The sequence below is a fragment of the Leptodactylus fuscus genome, chromosome 2, assembly GCF_031893055.1.
Source record: "Leptodactylus fuscus isolate aLepFus1 chromosome 2, aLepFus1.hap2, whole genome shotgun sequence".
NCBI classification, from domain to species: Eukaryota; Metazoa; Chordata; class Amphibia; order Anura; family Leptodactylidae; genus Leptodactylus; species Leptodactylus fuscus.
In genome coordinates this window covers 165,820,107-165,846,452 of record NC_134266.1, presented here as the reverse complement: position 1 = coordinate 165,846,452, position 26,346 = coordinate 165,820,107, and the positions used below count along the sequence as shown (strand labels likewise).

The following is a 26,346-nucleotide window of genomic DNA, read 5'->3' as shown; positions in this document are numbered from 1 at the left end:
AGCTATGATTTCTATCATTAATCTGCCTGTAATTGCTTATATCTGACTACATTCTCCTTATTCTTCTAACTATTGTTTGTAATTGTAAGCTTTTCAGAAGTGAGTGCTCTGCATGACACAGTGAGGTGTAACACAGACCCTGCAATATCTCCATCATTACTGTAATGACTCGTGTGTTTCAGATTACAGCACATTATATAGTGCGGTTTAGTGTCTAAGGTTAGAGATGAGCGAACAGTAAAATATTCGATATTCATTTCGAATAGCCCCTCAATATTCGACTATTCGAATGAATATCGAACCCCATTATAGTCTATGGGGAGAAAATGCTTGTTTATGGGGATCCCACTCTTCGACTCAGGAGAGTCACCAAGTCCACTATGACACCCCAGGAAATAATGCCAACACCCTGGAATGCAACTGGGACAGCAGGGGAAGCATGCCTGGGGGCATCTAACATGCCCAAGTGAAGAGAAAAAGTAATGCATACACTCAGCCCCTAGGTAAGTAGTACAGGCTTGAAAAACGTAGTCTTAGAGTATAGCATTCGGCCAATCAACGCTGGTTCTGCCAGAGGCTTGTCTGTGAGGAGGCAGAGTCTAAGATCGGACCAGAATGGAGACTGCTGTGGACCGATCTTAGACTTTGCCTCCTCCGGCAGAACCAGCATTGATTGGCCAAATGCTGTACTCTGTACGGCATTCGGCCAATCAGCGCTGGTCAATGCATTCCTATGCCAAGATGTAGCAGTGCCGACCGTGCGCTCAGCTCGTCTACACCGGAGATGCAGCTGAGCTGAGCGCACAGCCAGCACTGCTACACCAGAGATGTGAACCCTGCTGCACACTCAGTTCTGCTGCATCAAAGAAGTAGCAGGGCTGAGTGTGCGCTTAACTCTGCTAATCCTTTACAATTATTGTATAATTGTTGTATTAAGTTATATTTATAACCATTTATGAACATAATCAATTACAGTATTGAAATAATTGTTTCTGGTTAGAAAATAGAAGCAGTGAACTGACTGGTAGTAATGTACAGCACCTCCACTTTAATACTCCTATGCAGACACAATAATGAGCAAATCTGTCTGTTTCATGATAAAACTTACCTGCACTACTAGTGTAGCTCTGTGCTTCTTGCTGTACATTGTAGGTTTAAAACCAACAGTTAGAATTGTCCCTGCAGTGCCAAGGGGAAGCAGTTCTCCAGATTGTGGTGATACAGAGAACTCCAGATCACTTCCTTGTGTAAAGTATGCACTGAATGGGTCTGGATACCTGGTAAAGGCAGGAAAAAATATTTAACTACAGTAATCCTATATTTTACAGCAAAATAAGATTTCCAATGTCATCTACATGCTAAATCTTGAAGTGAAGAGTAAATACAATTAGATTGTGTAGGTGTGAATTCAGCAATACTATACACAGTGATGGGATCTCGGAAACATTTCTCTTTCTACTGCACTGATTAACAGGATAGAAATGTCAGGAGCAAACTGCACTTCAATCCGTCACTATGGTTTGGCCTCAAATGCCATTACACCTATGCCACGTAGCATTGTGTGCCCTGGGAAATAAGGCAAGGTCACACACCTTAAATAGTCGCTGTTACAAAGACTGATAGAAGTGGTTCACTCTTGTTATATATGTCCCAGGCAATTTATTACACCGCTTTTCTAAATAATTCAATTATTAATACATCACATACCCAAATTCTAATATATGACAATATTTCACATGTACTGCAATAATCATCTACCGTATTTTTCGGACTATAAGACGCACCTAGGTTTTAGAGGAGGAAAATAGGGAAAAAAATTTTTGAAGCAAAAACTGGTAAAATATTTAATATATGGGAGTTGTAGTTTTGCAACAGCTGCAAGGCCACATTGACAGGTGACCCTGCAGCTGTACGGGGATGCATAGAGCGTTTTTTTTTTTGCGGGGCCAGCTGTACTTTTTAGTTATACCATTTTGGGGGATATCTATTGCTTAGATCACCTTGTATTGAAAAAAAAACAGGAGGTGATTTAGAACTTTTATTTATTTCATATTTTTAAAGCTTTTTTTTTTTTTTATTTTTTTTTTTACTATTTTATTCCCCCCTGGGGGCTTGAACCTGCGGTCACTTGATCGCAAGTCCCATAGACAGCAATACAACTGTATTGCCGTCTATGGGACATTCTGTATATTAGTATTACAGCGGCTGGTCATAGAGACCAGCCGCAATACTAATACAGCAGTGACAGGCTGGGGAGCCTCATTAGGCTCCCGGCTGTCACCCGGACAGGTCGGCTCCTGCGATATCGCCGCGCAGGAGCCGGCCTGCAACTTTACAGGTACGGGGCCGGTGGGGACCGGCCCCGGGGGGAGAAGGGGCCACGGATACTGACCCGGCATCCGCTGTACTAGAGAGGCGGATGCCGGGGAGGGATAGACGCCGGGGCCTGAGACATCGCTACGATCCTCTGCCCTTCATGAAGCCAGCAGCGGGGGGACGGAGGAGCCCCTGCCGCTGCTGGCTTCATGGAGGGCATTGGAGCGCAGCGATGTCTCAGGCCCCGGCACCTGTAATGGCGTCTGTCACTTGCCGGCTTCCGCCTCTCTATTACAGCGGATGCCAGGCGCCACATTCAGACTATAAGACGCACCCTTCTTTTCCCCAAAAATTTTGGGGAAAAAAAGTGCGTCTTATAGTCCGAAAAATACGGTAATTAATGTTCACATGTCGAATGGAAATTTTTTTTCACATTTAAGAAATATGTTGCGCTGAATACGGCAAGTCAGGTACAATGTGTCCTAAACAAACTCCATTGAAGAACTAGTTATATATTGTATATACATACAATTATTCATTGCTGAATGGAGTAATATAATAAACGCAGCCCAAAAGTCAACAAAGAATATCAATTTGGTGGTATGTGGTTTGGCATACATATATGAAATGATGGCCTTCAAAAATATACCTTCCATAGGTCGTTACACTGCTGTGGCACCTATAGGCTGAGGGAGAACGCAACAGAATCTCTGCTCTATGGTTGGAAATTTTTATGACTATGCTTTATTTATTTATGTATTTATTTATTTATTTCTTACATCCTTCATGTTATTATCTATAATATATTACAAAAAAATCCTACTGTCAAATGATCACATAATATGCTGACACTTCCTATTTTCTATTAATCATCAGTTGGATGTCTTCAGAAGGAATGCGTTTATGATATTTGAACTTATACTTCAGTCCCACGCCAGCTACAGCAGTCTTCTGAAGTCCTATTAGTTTAGTTTATTAGTCTATTAGTATCATTGCTCTTTGAGCCTTTGTTTATTATATGTTTCTTGTGATCATTTTCTACATGTATTTTAGTGACCAATTAAAAATTACATTTTAGAGAGGAATTATTTATTCTGTGATTAATTATATACTTTGAGGATTTCTCATCTGATGTGCTGGCTACTGTAAGGCCTTCATTACCAGGCTCTGTGAATTGTACTTTTTTACGTAGAAGATTTCTTTGTAGCAGCTACCCTCCTTATAAGTACACTAATAGCTATCATGTATATGTAGATATGACAGTCAATCTACCAATCACAATAAGTCATTTCACAGCTTATCGATTCAGAATTCCACATCTATTGCCAGTATATACAGATATTACAAATGGGGGGTGTCACTTGAAATAGCTGTATCTCCAGTTTTATACCACTTATAAAAGTGCTTCTGTTCTCAACTGACGTCAAGAGTCTCTAGCTATAACAGAAATCACTGGTTAAAAGTTAAAAAGTTAAAGATGTGATTTATTTTGTATGCAACAGCATATATAAATCATATTTCCATTTGTGTTTTAACTAATATATTGATAGACTAAGTTTTCAAACAATACTGGAAACACTTGTGGGTGGTATAAGATTGGAGATACAGCTGTGGCTTTATCTGCTTGTTCGTAGACCATGGCTCCATCATACTACCCATACACTTATATATACTGATACACTATGCTGAGTCTTAGAAAACCATTTTAACATTGAAGAACTTCTAGTGAAATAATAAATAAAAACCTTCCAAACATTTTATATACTTAGAAATACTAGTAAATAAAAACTCCAATAATGTTTTCAATAAGCAAATATTACATATTTGATAATAGCAGCCACATATGAAATACTACTTATACATTAAAGAGGACCTTTCACCATATCTGGGCACAGGCAGTGTTATATACTGCCAGAAAGCTGTCGGCTTTCCCGATCCGTGCCCGGTGTAAAGCGCTATCGGTCCCGGTACCGTAGCGCTTTACAGTCAGAAGGGCGTTTCTGACCATTAGCCAGAGACGTCCTTCTGCCTCGCGGCGCCAATCGCGCTGTACTGTGGAGCGGGGAGGAACTCCCCCCTCCCGCTCCTGATAATACTCGTCTACGGACAAGCTGTGTGAGCAGAGGGAGGGGGCGTTCCTCCCCGCTCCACAGCACAGCGCGATAGGCGCCGCGAGGCAGAAGGACGTCTCTGGCTAATGGTCAGAAAAGCCCTTCTGACCATAGAAGAGCTACGGTACCGGACCGTAAGCTCTTCACACCGGGCACAGATCGGGAAAGCCGACAGTGCGCTGAATGCCTGTGCCCGGATATGGTGAAAGGTCCTCTTTAATAAGAAGTGACATAAAGAGTGCTCCTGATGCATTTTTATGTATACAGCACCAAACAAGGAAATAATAATTGCTCCAGTGACATAAAGCACTCCACCCTAGTGGAACTGGGATTTATTTTAATAACTGTAAATAGCCAACTCGGATAACAGGATTTCTTCCTCTATTTAATTGCTCCTTTCGACCTTAAACAACTTTTCAATGCTAAGCACGAGAATCCAAATGCGATGGAAACCAAATAAATACAGTCATATTTCATGTTCTAATCAAAAACTAATCCTCCTTTGCAACTGAAATGAAATTCATACAAATAACCTGCTCCTACACTGTGGCCTAACCTCAGCAAATCTTTGCCAATTAGAAAAACAATTTATACTGCAAATGCCTACTAAAATAATTATAGTCTGGAATACAAGTCCAATTAACAATTAATATCAACCTGATAATTAAAAGTTACAAAAACAAATAATGAGTTTAAGAACGCTGGGATATCACGATGTCATCCTGTGAGGAAAGGCATGTAACAATTTGTTATCTCAGTTATTTGTATAAAATAGTAGGAAGCTATTAACTGCAGCTTGAGAAGAGAGAGGACTACTGCTTATTATACTGTATACAAAAACCTAAAAACATTCTAAGGCTGAGGCCCCATGTTGCAGAAACGCAGCTTTTATTGCAGATTTTGCTGCAGTATTTTGAGCCAAAGCCTGAAGTGGCTACAAAAGAAATGAGAAATATACAGGAAGTTCTTATGTCTCCCTTCTCCTCAATCCAATCCTGGCTTTGGTTCAAAAAACTGCAACAAAATCTGCAACAAAAAAAGCTCTGTTTCTGCAATGTGGGGCTTCAGCCTAAAAGGCCAAGGCCCGTCCAAGTGAATAGCTGCCAAGCACATTGTGGAAAAGAGTGCAATAGAAACGCAGTTCCCTTCTGCAGACTTTCTGCTTCTATTATACCTACACGGAAAATACCAGTGTTTTTGTATATGTAATTGATATGCTGTGATTTATAAAACACTTATGTTCTTTGGAATTGCAGCATTTCCACTGCAGATTTTTTTTCTGCAATGTATGGATGGGATTAGGCAGAATCTCATCCACTTTGCAGATAACCTAAAATGCAGCGTTTTCGCAACATGGGGCCCGGCCTATACAGTATCAGTTACTAACCAGTTTGTCTCGAGATACAACCTATATGTACCTATTGGTCATTGCAACATTGTAATTATTTATACACATTGATGTCTGTTGTGTATTTAGTAGCTCCATTAATTACTGTATCTCAAGAACTATCTAGCTCCTATCCTCCTATCAATTGGAGGGCAATATAGTTCCCATATATTAAAATCTATTTTGCAGTAGATATATCCAATGATTTCTTCGGTTATAAATATTAACTAGAACAGTTGATTTAGAATGTTATTTGTATAGGACACAGTGGCTACTTTTAATTGATACACTGTTGATATTAGGTATATTAGAGCTACATATTATAGGTTACGTTTTAGCTATATATATAAATGGGAAATTTGGCATTTTTGCCTGTTGACAAACAATTTGAGCATTTGGAGTAGTTACAGGCCATTCACGTGGGTCATATTTTTTTGTAGACGTCAAATAACACTTCTTATGAAAGTGACTTTACTGTATGTGCTGTAACAAAATGTATGGCAAATTGTTAGATCTGCTTTTGATGACATTGTCCAAACTAAGCTATGATGGTGAGACCCTCTCTATTAAGCTAGATCTTCCTACACCACTATCTCTCTAGCTGATTTGAGGTGGATTTTGCCAGACTCTGGATCTTGCAGAATCCGAAATAGTGATTAGCCCCATTGTGTCTGGGGTTAGCGAGCAAATAGTAGAAAGCCAAAGCCGTGGGGTCCATAGGCTGGAATCTGGAGAGGAATCTGAGGTGGAAAACCATTTCAAATGTATCTCCATAATCTAGCGTGTGAACCTAGCCTAAGTATGTATATTCAATTAAGTCAATTGGGTGGCAATAAAAAAAGTATTTGAAAAACTGTATGCATTTTGCATGCAATTTCTGATTTGGTTGGCATTTTTATTGCTTGGACATTTATTTAACATGTTACGCCTGTAAAATCAAAAATCACACCCATTGCTATCACTTCAGCTTTTTTTTTTTTTTTAATTTTATTAATGTTTTCTCCAGTCTCCCCCAGTAATAAGTGACAGATGACTGTTTACAAACAGATGTAATGCTAAAAAAATAACTTTATTGCCATAATAAAAGTTTTTATTCAAGACATACACGTGAATACTTGTTAAGCATGCTATCACTGACCATGTTTACACTGTACAATAATTGTAAACATTGTAAACATTTGCTCCATATAACTAGTTCGTACATAATAATCAGTCCACGTAAAAAGCTCTTTATACTTAATGAGCTGTATGTAATATCAACATTATACAAAACAATAGAGCATGTTCTATATTAACACTATGGGTTAAATTTATTAAGACTGGCATATTGTATATCAGTCTTATAAAGGCCCTGACTGGCACATTGAACTACAGATTTATGAAGATGTACCTGCTCCAGAATGGAAATCTATGCCAGATAGGAACTGTCTCAGACTTTCATTCTAACTCATGCCAGAAAATTGGCATACAAAACTCTCTCAGGCTGAGGCATCCCTGACAGGCAAGGCTAGGATCATTTGGTGCAAGAAAGGGCCTTGAACCAAATGTGCACCTCAATATCATGAAAGATGAATTCCACCCTATGTATCATTAAAACTTGAAAAGTTTTGAAGAGAACATAACTGAATAAATTATACCTTGTCTGACTAGTTAGTCTGAAGCCAACAGCTGATTCTTTGTTAAGTCCAACTGCTTCAATCTGAATGATGTCATCCACATTTGGTTCAGTAGCAACAAACTTAATTGGAAACTTCCATATTCCACCAGTTACACACTGTACAACTAGTAGGGCAGAGTGCCTGAAATATAATAAATACAAAGAGCAGAGATGTAATAAATACAAAGCAAACATTTTACACTATGCTAAGAAAATGTAACTAAACACAAGTAGTAACATACTACACAGAGACATTTCAAAGATTGTATCAGTAACAGTCTCATTAATTTCCCACATAACATGCTGAGGAAGTCTACTGGGTACATCATGTGACACTGCTAAGAAATCCCCAACACAATCCAATGTTATGTGCAAACTGGATATTAAATATTTTGCATCTGTTTGCTCTATACTGATTATTGCCATAGACACACAAACTTCTGAATTGGATTTTCTATATTTGAATCTATTACCCCATGTTATGTGCAAAGTGAATATATAATATGTTACGGCTGTTTATTTTATATGGATTTATTTATTATTTCAAATAAATAAAACTGCTACAAAATACAAATGTGCTGCCTGTTCACTGAACAAATATGTTGCAAGCACTGTCACAGATCCAATGAGTTTCAATTTCATTTTCCACAACACATGAACTAAATTTGCATGCATTTCTAGTCCTATGATATTTTAGTAATTGATCTTGTGATTACAGAAGTTATTTATTATTACCTAAGGGGCTGACAAGCAATGGACCTCCTCAGATAGGGGAGGGGGGAGGTGAGATCTCCGGGATTACTGTGCTGTCTATCTTCAGCTTTTCCACTTATCAGCCAGTTTAATTGAATTTGGCTGATAAGGGCTGAGATAGGGAGTCCGGTACCTCTGTATGTAATGCAAGCTGACTCAAATCCAGCTCTGCTACATCAGCTTCTACATAAGCTTCATACTGTGGTAATGTATTTACAACCAATCCCTCATTACTGACTGCAAACATAGCAGATAGCAGAGCAAGTGAAACCCCGCCCATCAATATGCCGAGAAGTCCAGGAAGTGAACAGAGTACAGAGCCTGCAGGCTGCAGAACAAGAGTTATGGGAATACCCCTTTAAGTATTATTCTGTCTTAATTCCATTTATTTTAATTTACTTTATTTATTGAATTGTTATATTTAAAGTTATTTTGAGTTGCTCTATGAACCCATTACCATTTTGAACTGAGTTTGCCCCTGACTGCTGAGAGCAGAAGTTTATGTCTGGTATTCTTAATACAATAGGTGGTGGTAGCATGTATTTAGGGTGTGTGGACTGTATTGGGGTGTGAGTTACGCTCAATTTGCAGCATTAATGAAGGCTGAGTGCAATATTGAGTGAGTTGATGGCCTGTATGTAACAAATATGCTTTTTCGAGATTCCACATTCCCTGTCTAGAAATGTGCACAGGAATAGCCATAAGCATAAAATTCTACATAAGTAACACTTTACCTCATTGACTTATTGGGTGCAAAAATGATGTTAAAAATTAATGTGACAATCCCAGATGGTGTATCACGTTCCTTTCTCACTAGTTCAATTCCCACAGACGGTTCCAGATGGGATTTAGATTCTTCAGATTCATACCTAATTTCATATAGAAATTCCTCTGTAGTACTGAAACCTAATATTACAAAAAATGGTTAAACGATTTGTTGACAGTGTCACAAACGTAAGTAACATAAAATGACTTTATCGAAATTGTCCTTGACATTTAACCACTACAGTCATTTACCTCATACGATATACTGTAGATTAATTAATGTTTTAATTACACAATATATTAGTACATAATAAGGCTCGGTTCAAATCTGCGCCTGGTCTTTGCCTAGAGATTCCGTTAACCATTCTGCTTAAAAAATGCGGAGAGAAAAGCGCTGCAAGCAGTGCTATTCTCTCCGCATTTTTCGGATGTAAAGTGGACAGAATCCCGGCGGACCCCAATATAGGCTACCAGGTCTCCAAAGGTAACTGGTAGAGATGAGCGAGTAGTATTCGATACTACTAGCTATTTGCAGTAAATATTCAATTCAGAACCAGCGTTGATTGCCCGAATGCTATACAGTGTATAGCATTCGGCAAATCAATGCTGGTTCTGCAGCAGGCTCGTCCTTGCTAATCGGGAGAGCTGGCAGCTTGCTGTTACGAGGGAGCTGACTTTTTCTCATAGGGATGCATTGACCAGCGTTGATTGGCCAGTGTACAGCATTCGGCCAATCAACGCTGGTTCTGATGGAGGCTCGTCTGTGAGGAGAGGGAGTCAAAAGATTGGACCACAATGGAGACTGCTTAGACTTAGCAAGGACGAGCCTGCTCCCGTCTTTGCTAGTCGGGAGAGCTGGCAGCTTGCGGTTACGAGGGAGCTTACTTTTTATCAGCGCAACTGCAAGCGCTGGGCAGTGAAAGCGCACGGACCCCTTAGACTATAATGGGGTCCGTGCACATTTACTGCACTTTGCTCCTCCTAAACACTCTCCTCCTGCTACTTGTGGACTTGGTGACTCTCCTTTAGTCAAATAGTGGTTGCCCCTGAAACGAGCATTTTTTCCCATAGACTATAATGGTATTCGATATTCGATCGAGTAGTCGAATATTGAGTCTCTACTCGAAACGAATATTGAATCTTGAATATTTCACTGTTCGCTCATCTTTAGTAACTGCTTTTTTAAGCGGATTAGGTTTTCATTCGAAGGGTCCCCAAGCAGACCCGCCAAACGTAGACATGAAACTAGCCTAATGTTGTCGCTAAGGTGGTACCTTCACCAATTGCAGCTGCTAACCCATTCGATGTTTCAGTCAACTGCATCAGAGGAATCCATTGACATGCAAGAGCCTATTGTATCATTGAAAGCATATAAGAGAAGTGAGTGAACTCTAAAGGTACTAGAATACAGTCGTATTGCAGGATATTAGATAAGCAATCAGACTGACGCTAGGTTCACAAAACATAAATAAATGAACTAACCCGCAGAATATAGGTAATAAGGCAGAATTTTTAAGATGGTTGTGTCATAGCCCAGACTGGTACAGGGTACAACTGATTCATGAAGAGCCTCTGGCACAATCCGGTGATCAAGGTGAAGAACAAGGATTGTGGCGTATGTTTGGTGCAAGAAAGTACCTTGACAAAATGTGCCCCACAATATCATCAATGTTGGTTTTGTGGCATAGAGGGGTTGATAAAGTTCCACCAATTAGTTACTTTTACCACATGGTAAAGGCTGTAACAAAATCTGTAAGAAAATGGCAAACAAATAGAACCTTTCGTGTCCTTATGAAAGTGTGGTTTTATCCCTGCTAAAAAGATGACAATGCGCTGAATTCAGCATGCTGTGTGCTTTCCCTGTATGTGCCCTGCTGGTGGAGATATCAGTGCCATTAGTTTCTGCACCGATTTCTCCCAACTGTCAGAAGGGTGTTCCTCATAGCTCAGAGTCATCGCCTAACATAGCTTTGTACTGTCAGAGGGGGTGTTCCTTACCACTCAGTGATGATGCTAGACTGTGGGGAATGCCCTTCTGACAGTGGGGAAAAATCGGTATCGAAACGGACATATACTGGGGGTATAATACCGCACATCGATGTGAACATGAAAGGTCCTCTTTAATGACATTTCAATGTCTGTGTGAAAGGAAAAAGAGATTTTGGAAGGTGGGGAGAAATAAATGCGGAAAATTGATATATCCTTAAAAGTTGTTTTTTTGTTTTTATAAATAATTTGTTGGTGGTTTAAATTATAGTGTGGATGTTATCCCTATCCAGTGTTAGACTAGGATCCTTTTGCACTTCTTCTTTTACATATTTTTACAATTTGTGTTAGTAATTCTTTACAATAGTGTATTATACTCATGCTATATCAAAACCATACTTATCAGTTTAGTAGTAAAATTAGCCTTGTTTAGAAGTAAGACAATATACGGTAGATCAGTATACAAAGCTGGAGTACATCTATAATCATACTGTATTATCAGTTTTTAGAAGATTCTCCTCATCACAGTACTTTTCTTGTATTCTTAAAATGTTTTTTTTTTTTTTTGCAACATTGCCTTTCACATAGTAGCTACCATACATTCTTAAGACATAGAAGTCTTACAGCAGTCTGGCTTTAATATATCAGTTATACAGAAACAAAAATAATCTCAAACTTTAATATGAAAAAGTACAGATTGTTCATAGCTTTATAACAGGGAGGAAAAGCACAAAATTAAAAAAAAGAACACTTCTTTTTGTTTTAAGTGTTCCCTGAGGCAGTTTTATAATGGTATTTCTTTCAATGATGTTCCTAATTTCAAGCCTTTTCTACTTGTATCCACTTGGAAAAATGAAAATTAGCAATTTAAAAAAAATCATCTGAAAACATGCTGAAAAGATGTAATCATGTAAGATGGAAAAATAACACTTTTGTAAACTTATGCAATTTACAAATGTATCTATTTATTAGTTTTGTCTTCCTTTGATAGTAAACACTGTAATATATTCGTTTGTTTTTGCTTATTCTTATGTTACAGAAAATGCACCCACAGTCTACCAAATTGAATTAGAAAGATAGTAATAAGTGCTTTTACATGCACTCTCTTCTCTATACACTAGAACTGATGTATAGGCATAGGTATAGGCATAGCCCCCATGTGGAGCTCCCGAGTTAGAGCGTCTAAGCAATAGCGTAACACAGACGCAGTCACATCTTTAAGGCGCTGAAAAATATAAATTGATCTATACTCTGCTAATCTGTGGAATATGCATACACATTCTGATCAAGGATTGGGCCTCCCTCTTGGGTTATAGGTAGTGGTCTCCCTTAATGGAAAAATTAAACAGGTACTCCTGTTTTGGTATATGTGTTCTGGTTAATCTGAATACTCTAGGGGAGGAGCCTATTTCGTTTATCTGCATATATGTCGGTGTAGTCACATGATGTAAGTATGCTCGTTTTTTCTCACACTTGACAAAGTGGAAGGGTTCCCAAACCACATTGTGTGTACTCTTTTATCTTTGCCACTAAACATATTTTATACCTTGGACCTTTTGACAAGCATGAACAGTCCTTTTTATATACTTATTCTCCACAGCAAAGTGGAGTTGTATATTCCAATCCTTTCACATTTGCAGACATCTGGTAGAAGAACCACTGACAAGTATCCTGCCTGTAATCACTCATCTTGATTTATTCGAATGCTCTGTTTTTGTGACACATTTTACAACCACCCAAGGGGAGAGGCCAATTGGTCATTACTCTATATAATTCTATCTGTACATTGTATACAGGATCAAGGTACATGCCACTCGCTGCGTGTGTTTTTTATGTCTTTCTATGTATAGGCATACTGTGTTTCTCCAAAAATAGGACAGGGTCTTATATTACAGGGTCTTATATTATTTTTTGCTCATAAAGATGGGTTTGGGCTTATTTTCAGGGGATGTCTTATATTTTTCCATAAACAACAATCCACTCACCAGACTCACCAGAGTCTACAAGTACCAATGGTGGATGGGCTCTCACACACAGATCTAAGTCACTCCAGTCAAAGGCATTTCACTGTCAGGTCCCTTGCCATTGCATCAGCGTACCACTGCAGCCAAGTGTAGTAGTTGGCCGCCCCTGATGCCCAGAAGCAGCCACTACAGAGTGAAGCCAGCAGGAAAAGCTGATCTGTGTGTGAGAGCCCAGCACTAGTGATAAACAATCCTTATTGTTGTGGAAAAGTCTCTCTATAGTGCCATCTTATTATGTGTACAGTATGTGAGAGACAGAATGCTGGAGTCCCAGTATATCTCCCCCATATTTCTAACTTATGTGTGGTCCAGTTGTGGGTCTTTAATAGGCCTCAGCCCCAGGTGTAGGTCCCTGGCTCATTACTGGGCCATAAAAGGCTGCAGAGCTGAACTTCAGGACAGACCCTGGGAGCGAGAGGAATTGCCTGGGTCTGTCCTGACACTGTGAGATGGTATTGTGCTATTTTTGGTTGATTCGTGTGGCTAGTAGCAAGCCCAACATACAGTTAGTATTTACTGTTAGTTAGTGCTCAGATGAACAGGATTTTGTTTCACACTGTTTTGCCTGCAGTAAACGCTGTATTTTATTTTGCTCATTTTTGTACCTGAAGTGAACGTTTACTTAGTTTGCTGGGTTTTTTTTGTTTCTGACTGGTTGGGTCCACACCATTGCTGCTACCGAGCTACCTTCCCCACAAGTACTACACTTGATCTGTATTTAACGTAGCATACTGTTATCTAATTGAACTATATTAGTGTACAGCTCTCTAAATTTACTGCATGGCTTGTACTGCTCTCTACTTGTACTACATGTACTGTAAAGCTATCTACCTGTATTAAATGTTCTCTACTGTACAGTCTTTTGAGTCATATATACTTGTGCCATGAGTACTATACTGTTTCTTACCTATACTACACATACTGCAATTCTATTTTTCTGTACTGCAAGTAATGCACTGAATGTGCACTGCAAGTTCTATATTCTATCTGCACTACATCTACTGCTCTGCTCTCTGTAGTGCCAGGAGGAACTGATTATTGGAGACCACAGCAGCGTACCAATTTGTTATTTCGGTACACTGTATTTACATTACTTTACAAGAGCCTAAAGGTACTCTTGTACTCTAGACAGAACATTATTTACAGCTTCTTCCTGACTTATATTTATAAGGATTTGCTTTATCTGTTTTAGTTATCTGCTTATGTTGATGGAGGCAATTACACCGCGTAACAATGAGTTTGCTACTGAGAGAAAAATATGTGATTTATACTAAAATGAGCACGCTGATTCCAAATTTGAACTTGGAATTCGCCTGACACGTCTAGATTTTAAGTTACACATGCAAAGCCTATTCAGTCATAACATTAATGCATTATATATTGGAAATATTCAAATGGAAATGCCCAGACCTGTCACACTCAGGCTGATGTCAGCAGTAAGTATATAAGGCAAACTGGATAGATTTCAATAAAGTGATCTGTTATAGTGCTATCAGTTTTGAAACTTAAAGAGGACCTTTCATGTCCTCAGGTACATGCAGTTTTATATACCACTAGAAAGCCGACAGTATGCTGATTTCAGCGCACTGTCTGCTTTCCCATTATCTGACCCAGGGCAAGAGGTATCGGTGTCTTGACCAATATCTCTTCTTCTGTTAGAAGGGCATTCCTGACAGTCTAGCTGGGCTGTGAGAAACACCTCTCCTGACAGTAATGTCCATAGTACTGTATTGTCAGATGCACGTTCCTCAACGCTCAGTGTCATCACTGGGCGGTAAGGAACGCCCCCTCTGACAGTACTGCGGTAGATAGCGACATATAGCGGTATGTGGGATTTCTAGCGGTATATAAAACCACATGTGCCCAAGTGTTATGTCAGTCCAGGTAGCTGCAACGGGGCTAAGGGACAGCAGTAGGGAATCTCGCCCTGCACTACTCCCACTAGCTATCCCGGTCCCTGCCTCACGGGTGTGGGTCGGCTGTACTCAGGCTAAGCCTGACCCCGACAGCTCCTCTCTCACTGATTCCGTAGGCCTAGAGGGAAGTGGGAGAAGGAATGCCCTATAAGACCTCTAGGGACTGGAGACTAAAGGGGGTCACCCCTAACGAACAAGTGAAGCTGCTACTGACAGGGACTGACAAGGGTGTGCGCTGACTAACAACACAAGCAGCACACAGGAAAAATGTGGGAAAGGATTCCCCCAAACCAATATGGGAAGGAACCATACACTAGGAAACAAACACAGGGAAACTGAGTAGAAATCAAAGGATAAGGCAATTCACTCACACAGTCAATTATACACAGAGGGAGGATTGGTGAACACAGAAGGGAAAACACACAAACCAACTCGTTCACCCAAACCTCCCAAAAACCAACCACGGAACTTCCTCTATCCCAGAACACCACCTACTCCTCCTGCTAAGGCCTAGCTCTGTAAAAGCGACACTCAGCACAGAACCATGGGAGGCATGGGTTTAAATACAGAGTAGAGACCACTCCTCCCAGGTGCAAATGGGAGGACAGACTAATCAACCAGGAGATAAAGCTGCCTACCATCAGTGCGCACGTGCAAGTCAGAAGGTGTGCACCAATACTCACGACAGGACAACCCCGCAGCGCCAGGATGCCACCCCAGACACTGCGCAGCCAAAAACTCCCCAGGTAAGAAAAATAGAAATTAAAGAACCTAAATACTCCTAACACCAAGGACATAAAAGGCCCTCTTTAAGATGGATAAATGCAAATGTGTTAATGATCCAGACATTTCTGCTACATATGTGGTCAATACACTACTTATGATCAGTGCAATAAACTGACAAAGCGATTGTGCCTTGCTTACAAAGTATTACTTTGACTGTCAAATTGGCAATCCATGCCATTGGCTCATGCGGTTGGAATGAAAGAGACCCATGCTTCTATGGAGTTAATTTTGGAAATTATGAAATACTCAGAACATAAACGGAAAATTTGTGCTGACCTGAAAGTTCTGCTTGGCCTACAGTTAGGGTATACAAAGCATATGTGTTTCTTGTGCCTATATAACAGATGTGATTACAACAATCATTGCAAAATGAGACAATGGCTTCTCAGAGTCAAGCAACAGTTGGTCAGTACAATGTACAACACAAACCACTGGTCGATCCACTTCAAGTTTATCTTCTACCACTTCAGATTAAACTTGGTTTAATGAAAAATGTTGTAATTGCACTTGATTGTGATGGAAATGATTTCTAGTATTTGAAGGAGATGTCTAGCACACTGAAAACTGAGGCTAAAATAAAGGACAGAATTTTCATTGGCCCCGAAATCAACAAACTAATGCGATGACACATTCAGAACAAAGCTCAACCCTCTGGAACTTGCAGGTTGGGATGTATTTGTGCTAGAACTTCCTTGGGAACAGATGAGCTGAAAACCCTGCTGAATTAGTAGACTAGACGCTTATAGCATATGAACAACTAGGCTGCTGAATATAATTGAAAATGCATTTCTTACATTCCCATCTTGACTTTTTTACACCCAATTTGGAACACATAAGTGACGAAAATGGAGAGTGGTTCCATAAAGATATTTCTCCCAGTAGTCCCAACATGATGGGGGACTACTGCTGGTTTTTGCAATGGAAAAATATGACCGTTCACAAACACAAAAGCAGATGCCTGAAGCAGTTTTAACAGTCCTGAGCCTTGCTTAAGTAAGACTTTTAAACTGAAAACAAGACTTTTTGAAATTTTGTTACTCCATTACATTTTCATACACTGTTTACTACGAAAACTTTTATGTAGATCAGGAAATTGTTGGAGTAAAACTTGTCCTGTTCAAAATTATTCAATACTTTTCAAATGTCATTCACAATCGCAAATGCATTTTGTCCACTGGGGCAGGATTTATATTGCATTTGAGAAAGGGCTCCAATGCCTGGAATGCGTCGTGCCAAATAAAGTTTACTTCTGAATTTATTATTGGGTGAGTGCTGGTTTATTGCCTATCCCTCGCAAGGCTGGCCCATTTTTCTACTTAGAGTTACATCTTAGTTAGAGTCATCTTAGTATTACTTAATACTTTCTTTGGTATTGTATAAAGTACTCATTGGCACGTATCAGACACATATAATAAATGTGCTGATATTACAGATTAGTATCCTAGCCCAAACACGAGTCTGCAGACCCAAAGACACAGTCTAAAAGATTTTTTTGATGTTGTTAGATTGGGTGAGTAAACCCTTGGTTGGTCCTTGTCTGTAATATAGCACAAGAATGGAACTCTTAACATTCTTAACTAAAACTTGCCAATAGCTTGGCACTAAGGATAACTGCCTGCCGAATAAAAAAGCTTTATTTTTCAAGGCTGTATTGTATTAGCACTATCCACCAATATCCTACTGATTTGACATGCAATGAGAGGAGTAAATTCTATGTGACAGAGCACACATTTGTATGTGTTTACCCAATATAACTGTTCTCCAACTGCATTATTAACAACATAAAATCGCATTTTCAATTCTACTAAACCAATCATCCATAAACATTATTGTATTGTAAGAGATGTCTCAGCCTCTCTTAGGTTTCCCCCGCATAATCATTTTCCATAATTCTCTCGGTTTAATTATGTTGACTATGTTTATTCAACCAATGTCGCCTGACATGCTTGATATTATTGAGCATCTCTAGGGTTTTTTTCTTGGCTAAGTGGCTAAAATGTGGGATTACAGATTTGTTTATTTAAATGTTTCTACTTTGCAATTATTCCACCCTATTTATGAACTGGAAAATTGTCTTATTATACAAAATACACATATGTGATTTTAACACTACAATCCCACTCGGTGCAGCACAGTTCTCCAAACAGTAGCTAACAAAGTATAACTGTGCTACAGATGGTTTTATGACAGGCATCAGATTTATATATGACTAGTACTATTATAATGCCACCAACTACATTATGGAATCTGTCAACATTTTAAATGATTGTAGATTTGTATGTGTCAGAGCATTTCATTATTAGTCTCTTAGCCTGGAAGAATGTCATGTTCCAATCAATACCTGCCTTTTCATCCAAACACTAGAATCCGTAAACAAGTTTTACTGCCGTGGCATAAATAGACTCTGATACCAATGGCAAGATTATTTCTTTGTGTGCAGAGATACCCATAGACGCTTGTTTAAATAAAATACCATACTGCGGCAGCATTAAATATAATTTTATTCCTACTCCTGTACCTCAAGCTGTTCTCTTGGTAATTAATTGAAGTCAAGAATGCGATAGGCGCTTGCTATGAGGATGTACATTAATGTGACATAGTGGAGGCGATTAAGTAACAGCACTTAAAATTGCACCAAAGGGCACTAATTAATAACCCCATAGAGTTGTCATTGTTTGTGAAGACATTGAAGTATGAATCAAAGCAACAGCAGAACAATTCTTCAGGCAAAATCTGCGGCAAGGAATTTGTGTCAGGGTTTTTCATTACTTAGTAAAACAGAATATCTAAAAGTTTCTTGCACATATTTTCTAATGCTAACAAGGTTTAAAGTTTACATTTATTGTAACTATTCATACAGCTGAACAAGCAGATAAAGTTTCTGAAGTATAAAGTAAAAAAAGAAAACCAGGTTTAGGGACAGTTCACACGGAGTTTACGGGCGCACATTCTGGCACGTATACACGTGTCGGAATGTGAGTGCTCAAAACAGATCCCATTCATTTCAATGGGTCGCAAAATTACGTACGTTATACACCCGTAACAACCCATTGAAATGAATGGGATCTGTTTTGAGCGCTCACATTCTGACACGTGTATACGTGCCAGAATGTGCGCCCATAAACTCCGTGTGAACTGGCCCTTAGGGACAACTTTAAAGACCAGATTTATTTACCAATTTCCTTTGCTAATCTAACATATTCCAGTGTATTGTGCACAAGCCATGTTGTCACTAACTAGTTATTTTTTTTTTTTATCTGAAACACACTGGTTAGGGGACAAACCTATCAGTAAAAGTGTGTGCTTTCTAAGGGTATGTTCAGACGGAGGAAACCTTTTCCTCCTTGTGAACATTCCGTGCGGCTAGCCACGACGGGATGCCAATGCAGCATCGGCATTTTGTCGCAGCATCTCGCTCCTGATTAGGCCCAAATGAATAGGCCTAAACAGGAGCGTGTCTCGAGCTTCTGAATCCACAGCAAGATAGGGCATCTCGCTTCTTTTTTCCGCTACTATCTAGCGGAGAAAAAAAGCGATTGGCTCCCACTGAAGTCAATGCGAGCTGTTTTTGCAGGCAGATTTTGAGGCGGATTCCATGTCAAAATCTGCCTGCAAAAAACTACGTGTGAGCTACCCCTTAAGGTACCGTACACCCATGATGATAGCTGTTGAACAAACCCTTTGCTAATCATTCGTGAGGACAGTGCGCGGCAAACACACGGAGGCCATTATAGTCTATGGGGTCCGTGTGCTTTTACAGCACAGCGATTGCAATTGCAATTGTATTCTGTCCAGGGGGTATCTATGCGGACTCTAACCGGGCAGAATACATACGCTAATGTGAACCGACCCTGATTTAGGTAGCACACTGAATCTTCTTTTTCTTCTTTGATGTTTATGGGATACATCATAGCAGCTAGTATCCACTGACCAGAACAAGGACACATGAGAAATGTATACAAAGACTACACAGGGGAAAACTGCTATAACACAAGATGCAAGTGACATAATGGCAAAAATAGTGTTACTCCCATGTACACACACAACCGCTTATTCTGAGCAGTCATCTGAAAGTTTAAATAGCACTTAAATACTGGCACAGGGACCTCCACAGTTACTATATACCCTGGTAATATATTGTACTGTAAAATATATTATTTTACATCAGATGATCAAACATCAGCTGACACTTATATAGGAAATAAATGTGTCCTTTATGAACTTACCATTGCTGACTTGAACTTCTTCCTGTATATGCGCTGTCCTATCCGTAGATTTCATATCTTGGCTTAATGCTGGCATAGCAGTCTGGCCAGGAACAACCCCAGTAAGCAATACTTCTACTCTCTCTTCAGTGCGACTTCTTGCTTGGCAACACACCACAGCTGGAATACGATCCATCAAAATAGCCCAAGAAAAAAAAACCACACATGTTTAGTTTTTAAAAGAGGACAATCACAAAAAACTTACTTTTATAAGCTATTGTTAAACAAACAAAATGCCTATGCTTGGAATACGTCCCATAAAAACAGATAAGCAAAATGTTCTGTAGATGCGGTTTTTACCTCTTGAACCTCATAACCTCTGAACTTATAGTATCTTCAAAAAGGGAGTCCCCAAAGCTGGAAACATTTTATCAAATAATAAGAAGCTGAGATTCTAAATGTTTTTGACAGATGATAAAAAGATTTGTTGGTAGAAACCCTAAGAGTGTGTTCACACTACTGTTATTACAGTCCGTTGCTGTCATCCAGTATAGTAATAGGGAAACTGACACAAATGGTGACCCCTCTATCTGCATCCGTTCCCATTCACTATAATGTAAAAAACATGATGCATTATGAGGCACTTTCTTCAGTCATGTTTGTTCACTTTTGTAATGGAAGGAAAAGCTCGGCATACAGTATAAGACTTTCTCTTCCATCAGAAAAGTAAAAATTATGTTTGAAGAAAACTTCTGTCATGTATTTTACATGAGGCGACTCCAGATGGACACTAAACAGAGAGAGCTCTGTCCACATGTGTCATTTAATGGCCATGGCTCTCATCTTGGGATAGAAGAGTGTAGTATGAACCCACCCTTAGTGTAACATCAGTTCATGTGCATACCATTTTCTGGAGTAAAGGCATTGATAATTGTGGCATATAGATCAAGGAAAGATTTACTCATGCACTACTACTTAGTCACGCTAAGCATGACATATTTATATATGTATTCCGGCTACATTTCATTGATAGAACACAATGCAAGTGTTAGGGAATAGCTAGATGACAATTCCCCAGAAGCTGCTGGAGAACCCTGGAGGAAGGGGCACAAGGGACAGTGAGCCCTAAGTTGAAGCCCCCCACTGTCCGTTCCTATTGCCAGGCCCTATCCTACGTAATATGCGGCAACTCGAAGACGATCCCTTCCTATATATGTGATACAAAAAACGCAGACAACACGAACAACAACAAAGGGAGGTCAGCTAGCCAGGGTTCGGTAACAGTCGAGCAATGAAGTGCCAAATCGGAGTCCAAAAGAATAGTCAGTAGGGAAAGCCAAAGGTCAAGGATTAGAATACAAGTAAATTAACAGCAAGAGAAGCCAGCAAGCACGAGGCAATAACAGGCACCAGTGTGAATGCGAGCCAAGACTAAATAGGGGAGGAAGAACTCTCCCTGGACCTGACAGGAAGGCAGGCTGTCAATCACAGGGCAAGACAAAATTTAATCACATAATGGACAGAGGCAACCAGGGCAGAAGACGGGTGTGGTGCAAATTCAATTACAGAACTAGAGCAGTGTTCACACAGTGCAACTAAAAAATCTAAGCAAATTATCAAACTTCACTCGCCTCCTGCACCGCCGCATGCAAGCAGAGGGTGGTGCAGAGACCCGAACAGGTAGAGATGTTACAGCAAGGCCCATTCATGTGCTGCTTTTCAAGGTCCTGTAGGTCTGAAGTTTACAATCTAGACCAGGTCCAACTTTCTTATATGCTACCTCCACAGCCACCACAAAATCATCAATAACTTAAAACTACTTAATAGTAAATTACTGGGTAAGACTGCCAATGAAAAAGACTTAGGGATTTTGGTGGACAGCAAGCTTACCTTTAATGACCAGTGTCAGGAAGCTGCTGCCAAGGCAAATAAAATTATGGGATGCATCAAAAGAGGTCGAGATTCTCATTACAAGGACATAGTTATGCCTCTATACAAATCACTGGTACGGCCACACTTACAATTTTGGGCCCCGATATACAAGAAAGACATAAGTGAACTTGAAAAAGTGCAAAGACGGGCAACCAAAATGATTAGGGGACTGGAGTACAACGGTAGATTAACAAACTTGGGGTTATTCAGTTTAGAGAAAAGACGTCTACGGGGAGATCTAATAACAATGTACAAATACATGAAGGGACAATACAAAGAACTTTCTAGGGATATTTTTACTCCTAGGCCAGTGACGTGACAAGAGGACATCCTCTACGTCTGGAGGAGAGAAAGTTTCACCAGAAACATAGAAGGGATTCTTCACAGTAAGAACAGCGAGGCTCTGGAACACATATTTTGTGGCTATTGTGCCTCTCACCTTGCTACGCGTTTGTCTTTGCTCTTGTTTGCATTATTGACCTCTGCTTTTTGGTACTGTTCTCTGGTTTGGCCTCGGCTTGATAACTCCTCTTCTGTGTTTTATTGTCTTGTCCTGTTCTGTGTAGCACTTATCTAGAGAAGGGACTGTCGCCCAGTTGTCCGCTACTGTCTAGGTTAGTTGAGGTAAGTAGATAGGGACAGGGGCTGGGTCGAGTTTAAGACTCACTGACTCTGTCATTCCCTTCCTCCCAGGTTCAAGCGGCAACCACTGCTCAAAAGACAATTACCTAACATGAAGACTATTGTATATACACTTTTACACTTATGTAAAGTAAAGAGCACCATGTTTGGGACCAGTTTTTGAATTATTTCTTAATATATAGGGCCCAGAGGTAAATTATGGAGTCTTTCCTGAGCACATGACAGCAGTTATATCTATTGCCCTCATGGAAGTCATGGCTCCCAACCCCAATTTTTATCCCCATTAACCCAATGTTTGTTAATTTGTTTAACTCCTATCTATTTAAACTATATTTTCAATATTTCATGTAATATTATTCTATACATATATTCATTTCATATATTTATCTGCATTACTATACTGTATTTCATTAACAGAGACAGTTATTAACCGGATTCTGTCTCACATAAAGGTAATTCCTTAGTCTTAGAAGGATTTTTTTGTGGCTATTGAGAATGCTGATGAATCCACAGTTTGTTTTCTTTATGGTCTTTTAGCATTGTAAACAAATGTTGCACGTTAGTCGTAAATGTGTAAGAGCTACTGCTGGATTTATAAATAGGCAAGTCACAAATTTGTAAAGGTTGAATGGGTCCAAGACTGAAGCAGTGTTTATAGCTTATAACTCAAACTCTTTCCACTCTGAAATGTAACAAAACCCTTTTAAATCAGAAAGTGTTGAATGAAGCATGCAGTCACGAAGAGATATCAGAATTACTGAGGAAATTGACCTTTGCTTGTCTTGCAATAAATTGTCTGAGAATTAACACACTGTAGCTAGCTTAGACCTTATTCACACCAATGCCTATTTATGCATACTAGGAGGGATTTGTAAATCTCTTTACACCAGTTTTCTAACATAGTATTTCTAAGCCATTATTTGCACCAAACGTGATCCACAACCCCTGTTCTATGCCTTGCTCACAACATTGCAATCGGTCGACGGTCCTCCTTTGCTTCTCCTGGCAGAGTTTTCCACCTCGACCTCCAATGCATTACAAAATGGATTTTACAGCAGTCTCTTGGTGACTCCTCCATCCCCCCTGTACAGGTAGAAAAAAAAGGAGACAAACTCCCCGGCACCGAGCCGTTCTTTGTGCGTTACCCTTAATAAGGAATTTATAAAAAGCAAAACAGGTGTCCGCTCACCTGGTTGGGTTGTGTTGAACACAACAACCAATAGACGTTTGACAAGGAACCAGTAGAGTACTGGAAGGTAGCTGCTGATAACCGTCACATGGACGTCTTGACAAATACAAAGGAAAAGGACCAGCCTTGCGGAGGACAGGCAGATAGTCAGCGCTCACCCGGTTTTGAGAAAGGAAGTTAAACTTTATTTGGCACCACGCGTTCCGGGCTACAAGCCCTTTTTCAAGTGCAATAATAATCACGCCACTGTGGACCAAAATGCACATTGGTCCACAGTGGCGTGATTATTATTGCACTTGAAAAAGGGCTTGTAGCCTGGAACGTGTGGTGCCAAATAAAGTTTAACTTCCTTTCTCAAAACTGGGTGAGCACTGATTATCTGCCTGTCCTCCGCAAGGCTGGTCCTTTTCCTTTGTCCCTGTACAGGTAGCTCTCTTACTACATGATCAGCAGCCTCTTCGGATCCCTACTTGTCTTTCTCCAGGCACCAGAAAAGCCCAGACATCCCTTTGTCCAATACTAGAGGTATGAACTACAGTGACCTGCCTTTCATCTTACACTATAGAGACCCTTTCAGGACTGGGCCGACGATTCAGAGGACTTCGGAGACTGTTGACCGCCACTTCAATGCCTAGGGCCTGAGAATGAAAGCTACCTACTAAGCCAACTTTAAATCTTTGGTAACAGAGGTGTACAACGCTTGTAGACAAAAGATTGATGTGGTGTGCCAAGACGTTCAACAGGTGGCTCATAGAGAGGGGCAGCTAGAGGAAGACCATAACACAACTTGTCAGGTGGTCCACACTCTTCAGTACCAAGTTACATCCCAAGCCCTAACAATACGAGATCTCCAATGGCAAATCAGTGTCTTTTTTTTTTTAATCTTTGGGGGGAGAAGCACATATTCCTTAACTTGCAACATCTTAGATGCCCACAAAGCCCTCCCATACAAGTAGACAGAGCACCATGCCCTCTGCCCTAAACCTACTACTGGAAACCTAAGGAATATTATCTGCTGCATTACAGACTTTCATCTCAAGGAGGAAATATTGGCTAAGGCACACATTTCACTCCACTTTGACTACAAGGGGGCCCCGGTCAAACTCTATCATGATTCAATTACAAATAAAAAATTAATAGTGAACATGTACAAAGTAACTTTTAAAAACTTCTATATATTGCGAGAGAGTGAAGGGTGTGGTCTGGGAAGACAGGTATGTCCCAGCCAGGAAGCTTATTATTATTATTATTGTTTATTTATATAGCACTATTAATTCCATGGTGCTTTACATTTGGGTGTTACATACAATACACAAAATATACAGGTGGATATAATACTAACAATGACCGACTGGCACGGTGCGGTAGAGGGCCCTGCCCGCGAGGGCTTACAATCTATGAGGGAAGGGGGATAGAGACAGAAGGAGAGGGGGGAGACTGTTTAGATGGTGGTGCGGTGATAGTGTTATTGGAGGTTGTAGGACTTCCTGAATAGGTGAGTCTACAGGGCCTTCTTGAAGCCTGTAATTGTGGGGGTCAGTCTTATGTGTCTTGGTAAGGATTTCCAGAGTATGGGGAATGTACGGGAGAAATCTTGGAGACGATTGTGTGAGGAGCAGATGAGAGCAGAGCGGAGTAGGAGGTCATTGGAGGATCTGAGGTTACGTGTGGGCAGGTAGCGGGAGGTTAGTTCAGAGATATATGGAGGGGACAGGTTGTGGATCGCTTTGTATGTTAATGTTAGTAGCTTGAATTCAATTTGCTGGGCTACGGGTAACCAGTGGAGGGACTGGCAGAGGGGAGCTAAAGAGTGTTTGGTAAAGGCCCACACCAGGGAGGTCAGCTGTGTAACTAAGGCCTAATATACAGTAGTCTGTGTGAGAGGACTAGGAAGGGTGGCACCACACTGACAGAGCTGACCTGTTCAAACAGAACCTACAAAGCAGGTACTGTGCCACCCATTGTTGTTGCCAAGGCGGGAGTCAGGTAGCCAGTCTAACTTAAACATAAGGAACCTTATGTTTAAGTTAGTTCTCAGCCGAGAAGGTTTTTGTTTTGGTTATTTGTGCCTTTGCAAAGGCAGTTAATGCACTACAAGTGAAACAAGTCTGAACTTGTGTGCAACCCAGTGTCTGTGTCCCTGTTTCCTGCACTGCTACCGAGCATCTACCTGAGCGATTCCCCACAATATATATATATATACATATATATATATATATATATATATATATATATATATATATATATATTTACTCATTAAAAAAAAATTGAGAATAGTGTTGAATTGCCACTAGGCATATACGAATGCTCCTATAAACAATGATTATTGAGACAGCTGAAGACTATATCGTACTGAATGATGTGTTCCTTGGACAATACAAGGTATGTTCCCTATACATCACTAATTAAATTCAGCTGTGATTGGTGCAGGCATTAGCATCAGATGTCCACTGTATAAAACAGCACACAACCGGTGGCTATGGTGGACGCCCAGCTCCCGAGTGGTCACCATCTTTAAGCACCCGGCATCCACCGCACTAGTACAGCAGATGTTGGGAAGGGGTTAAATGTCAAAGGGCTTAACTCTAAAATTGAGTACTATCTCACCCTACAGAAGGGTCACAGGTCCTGGGCAAATATAGTATTCCTACACAAGATGCATTATGGCCCAGAGTTT

The 26,346-nt window shown here is 40.1% G+C and overlaps 1 protein-coding gene across 1 annotated transcript in view; it reads right to left on the bottom strand.

Moving 5' to 3' along the window:
* The window catches only part of CFAP47 (cilia and flagella associated protein 47), a 478,593-nt gene that overhangs the window by 10,283 nt on the left and 441,964 nt on the right, over positions 1–26,346 (bottom strand). Inside the window, exons 61-64 of the mRNA XM_075265004.1 lie at positions 19,928–20,086; positions 8,959–9,130; positions 7,452–7,613; positions 1,109–1,277 (exon numbers count right to left, since the gene is read on the bottom strand). Of these exons, the coding sequence (XP_075121105.1) occupies positions 1,109–1,277; positions 7,452–7,613; positions 8,959–9,130; positions 19,928–20,086 (662 nt within the window). The remainder of the gene's footprint in view (positions 1–1,108; positions 1,278–7,451; positions 7,614–8,958; positions 9,131–19,927; positions 20,087–26,346) is intronic.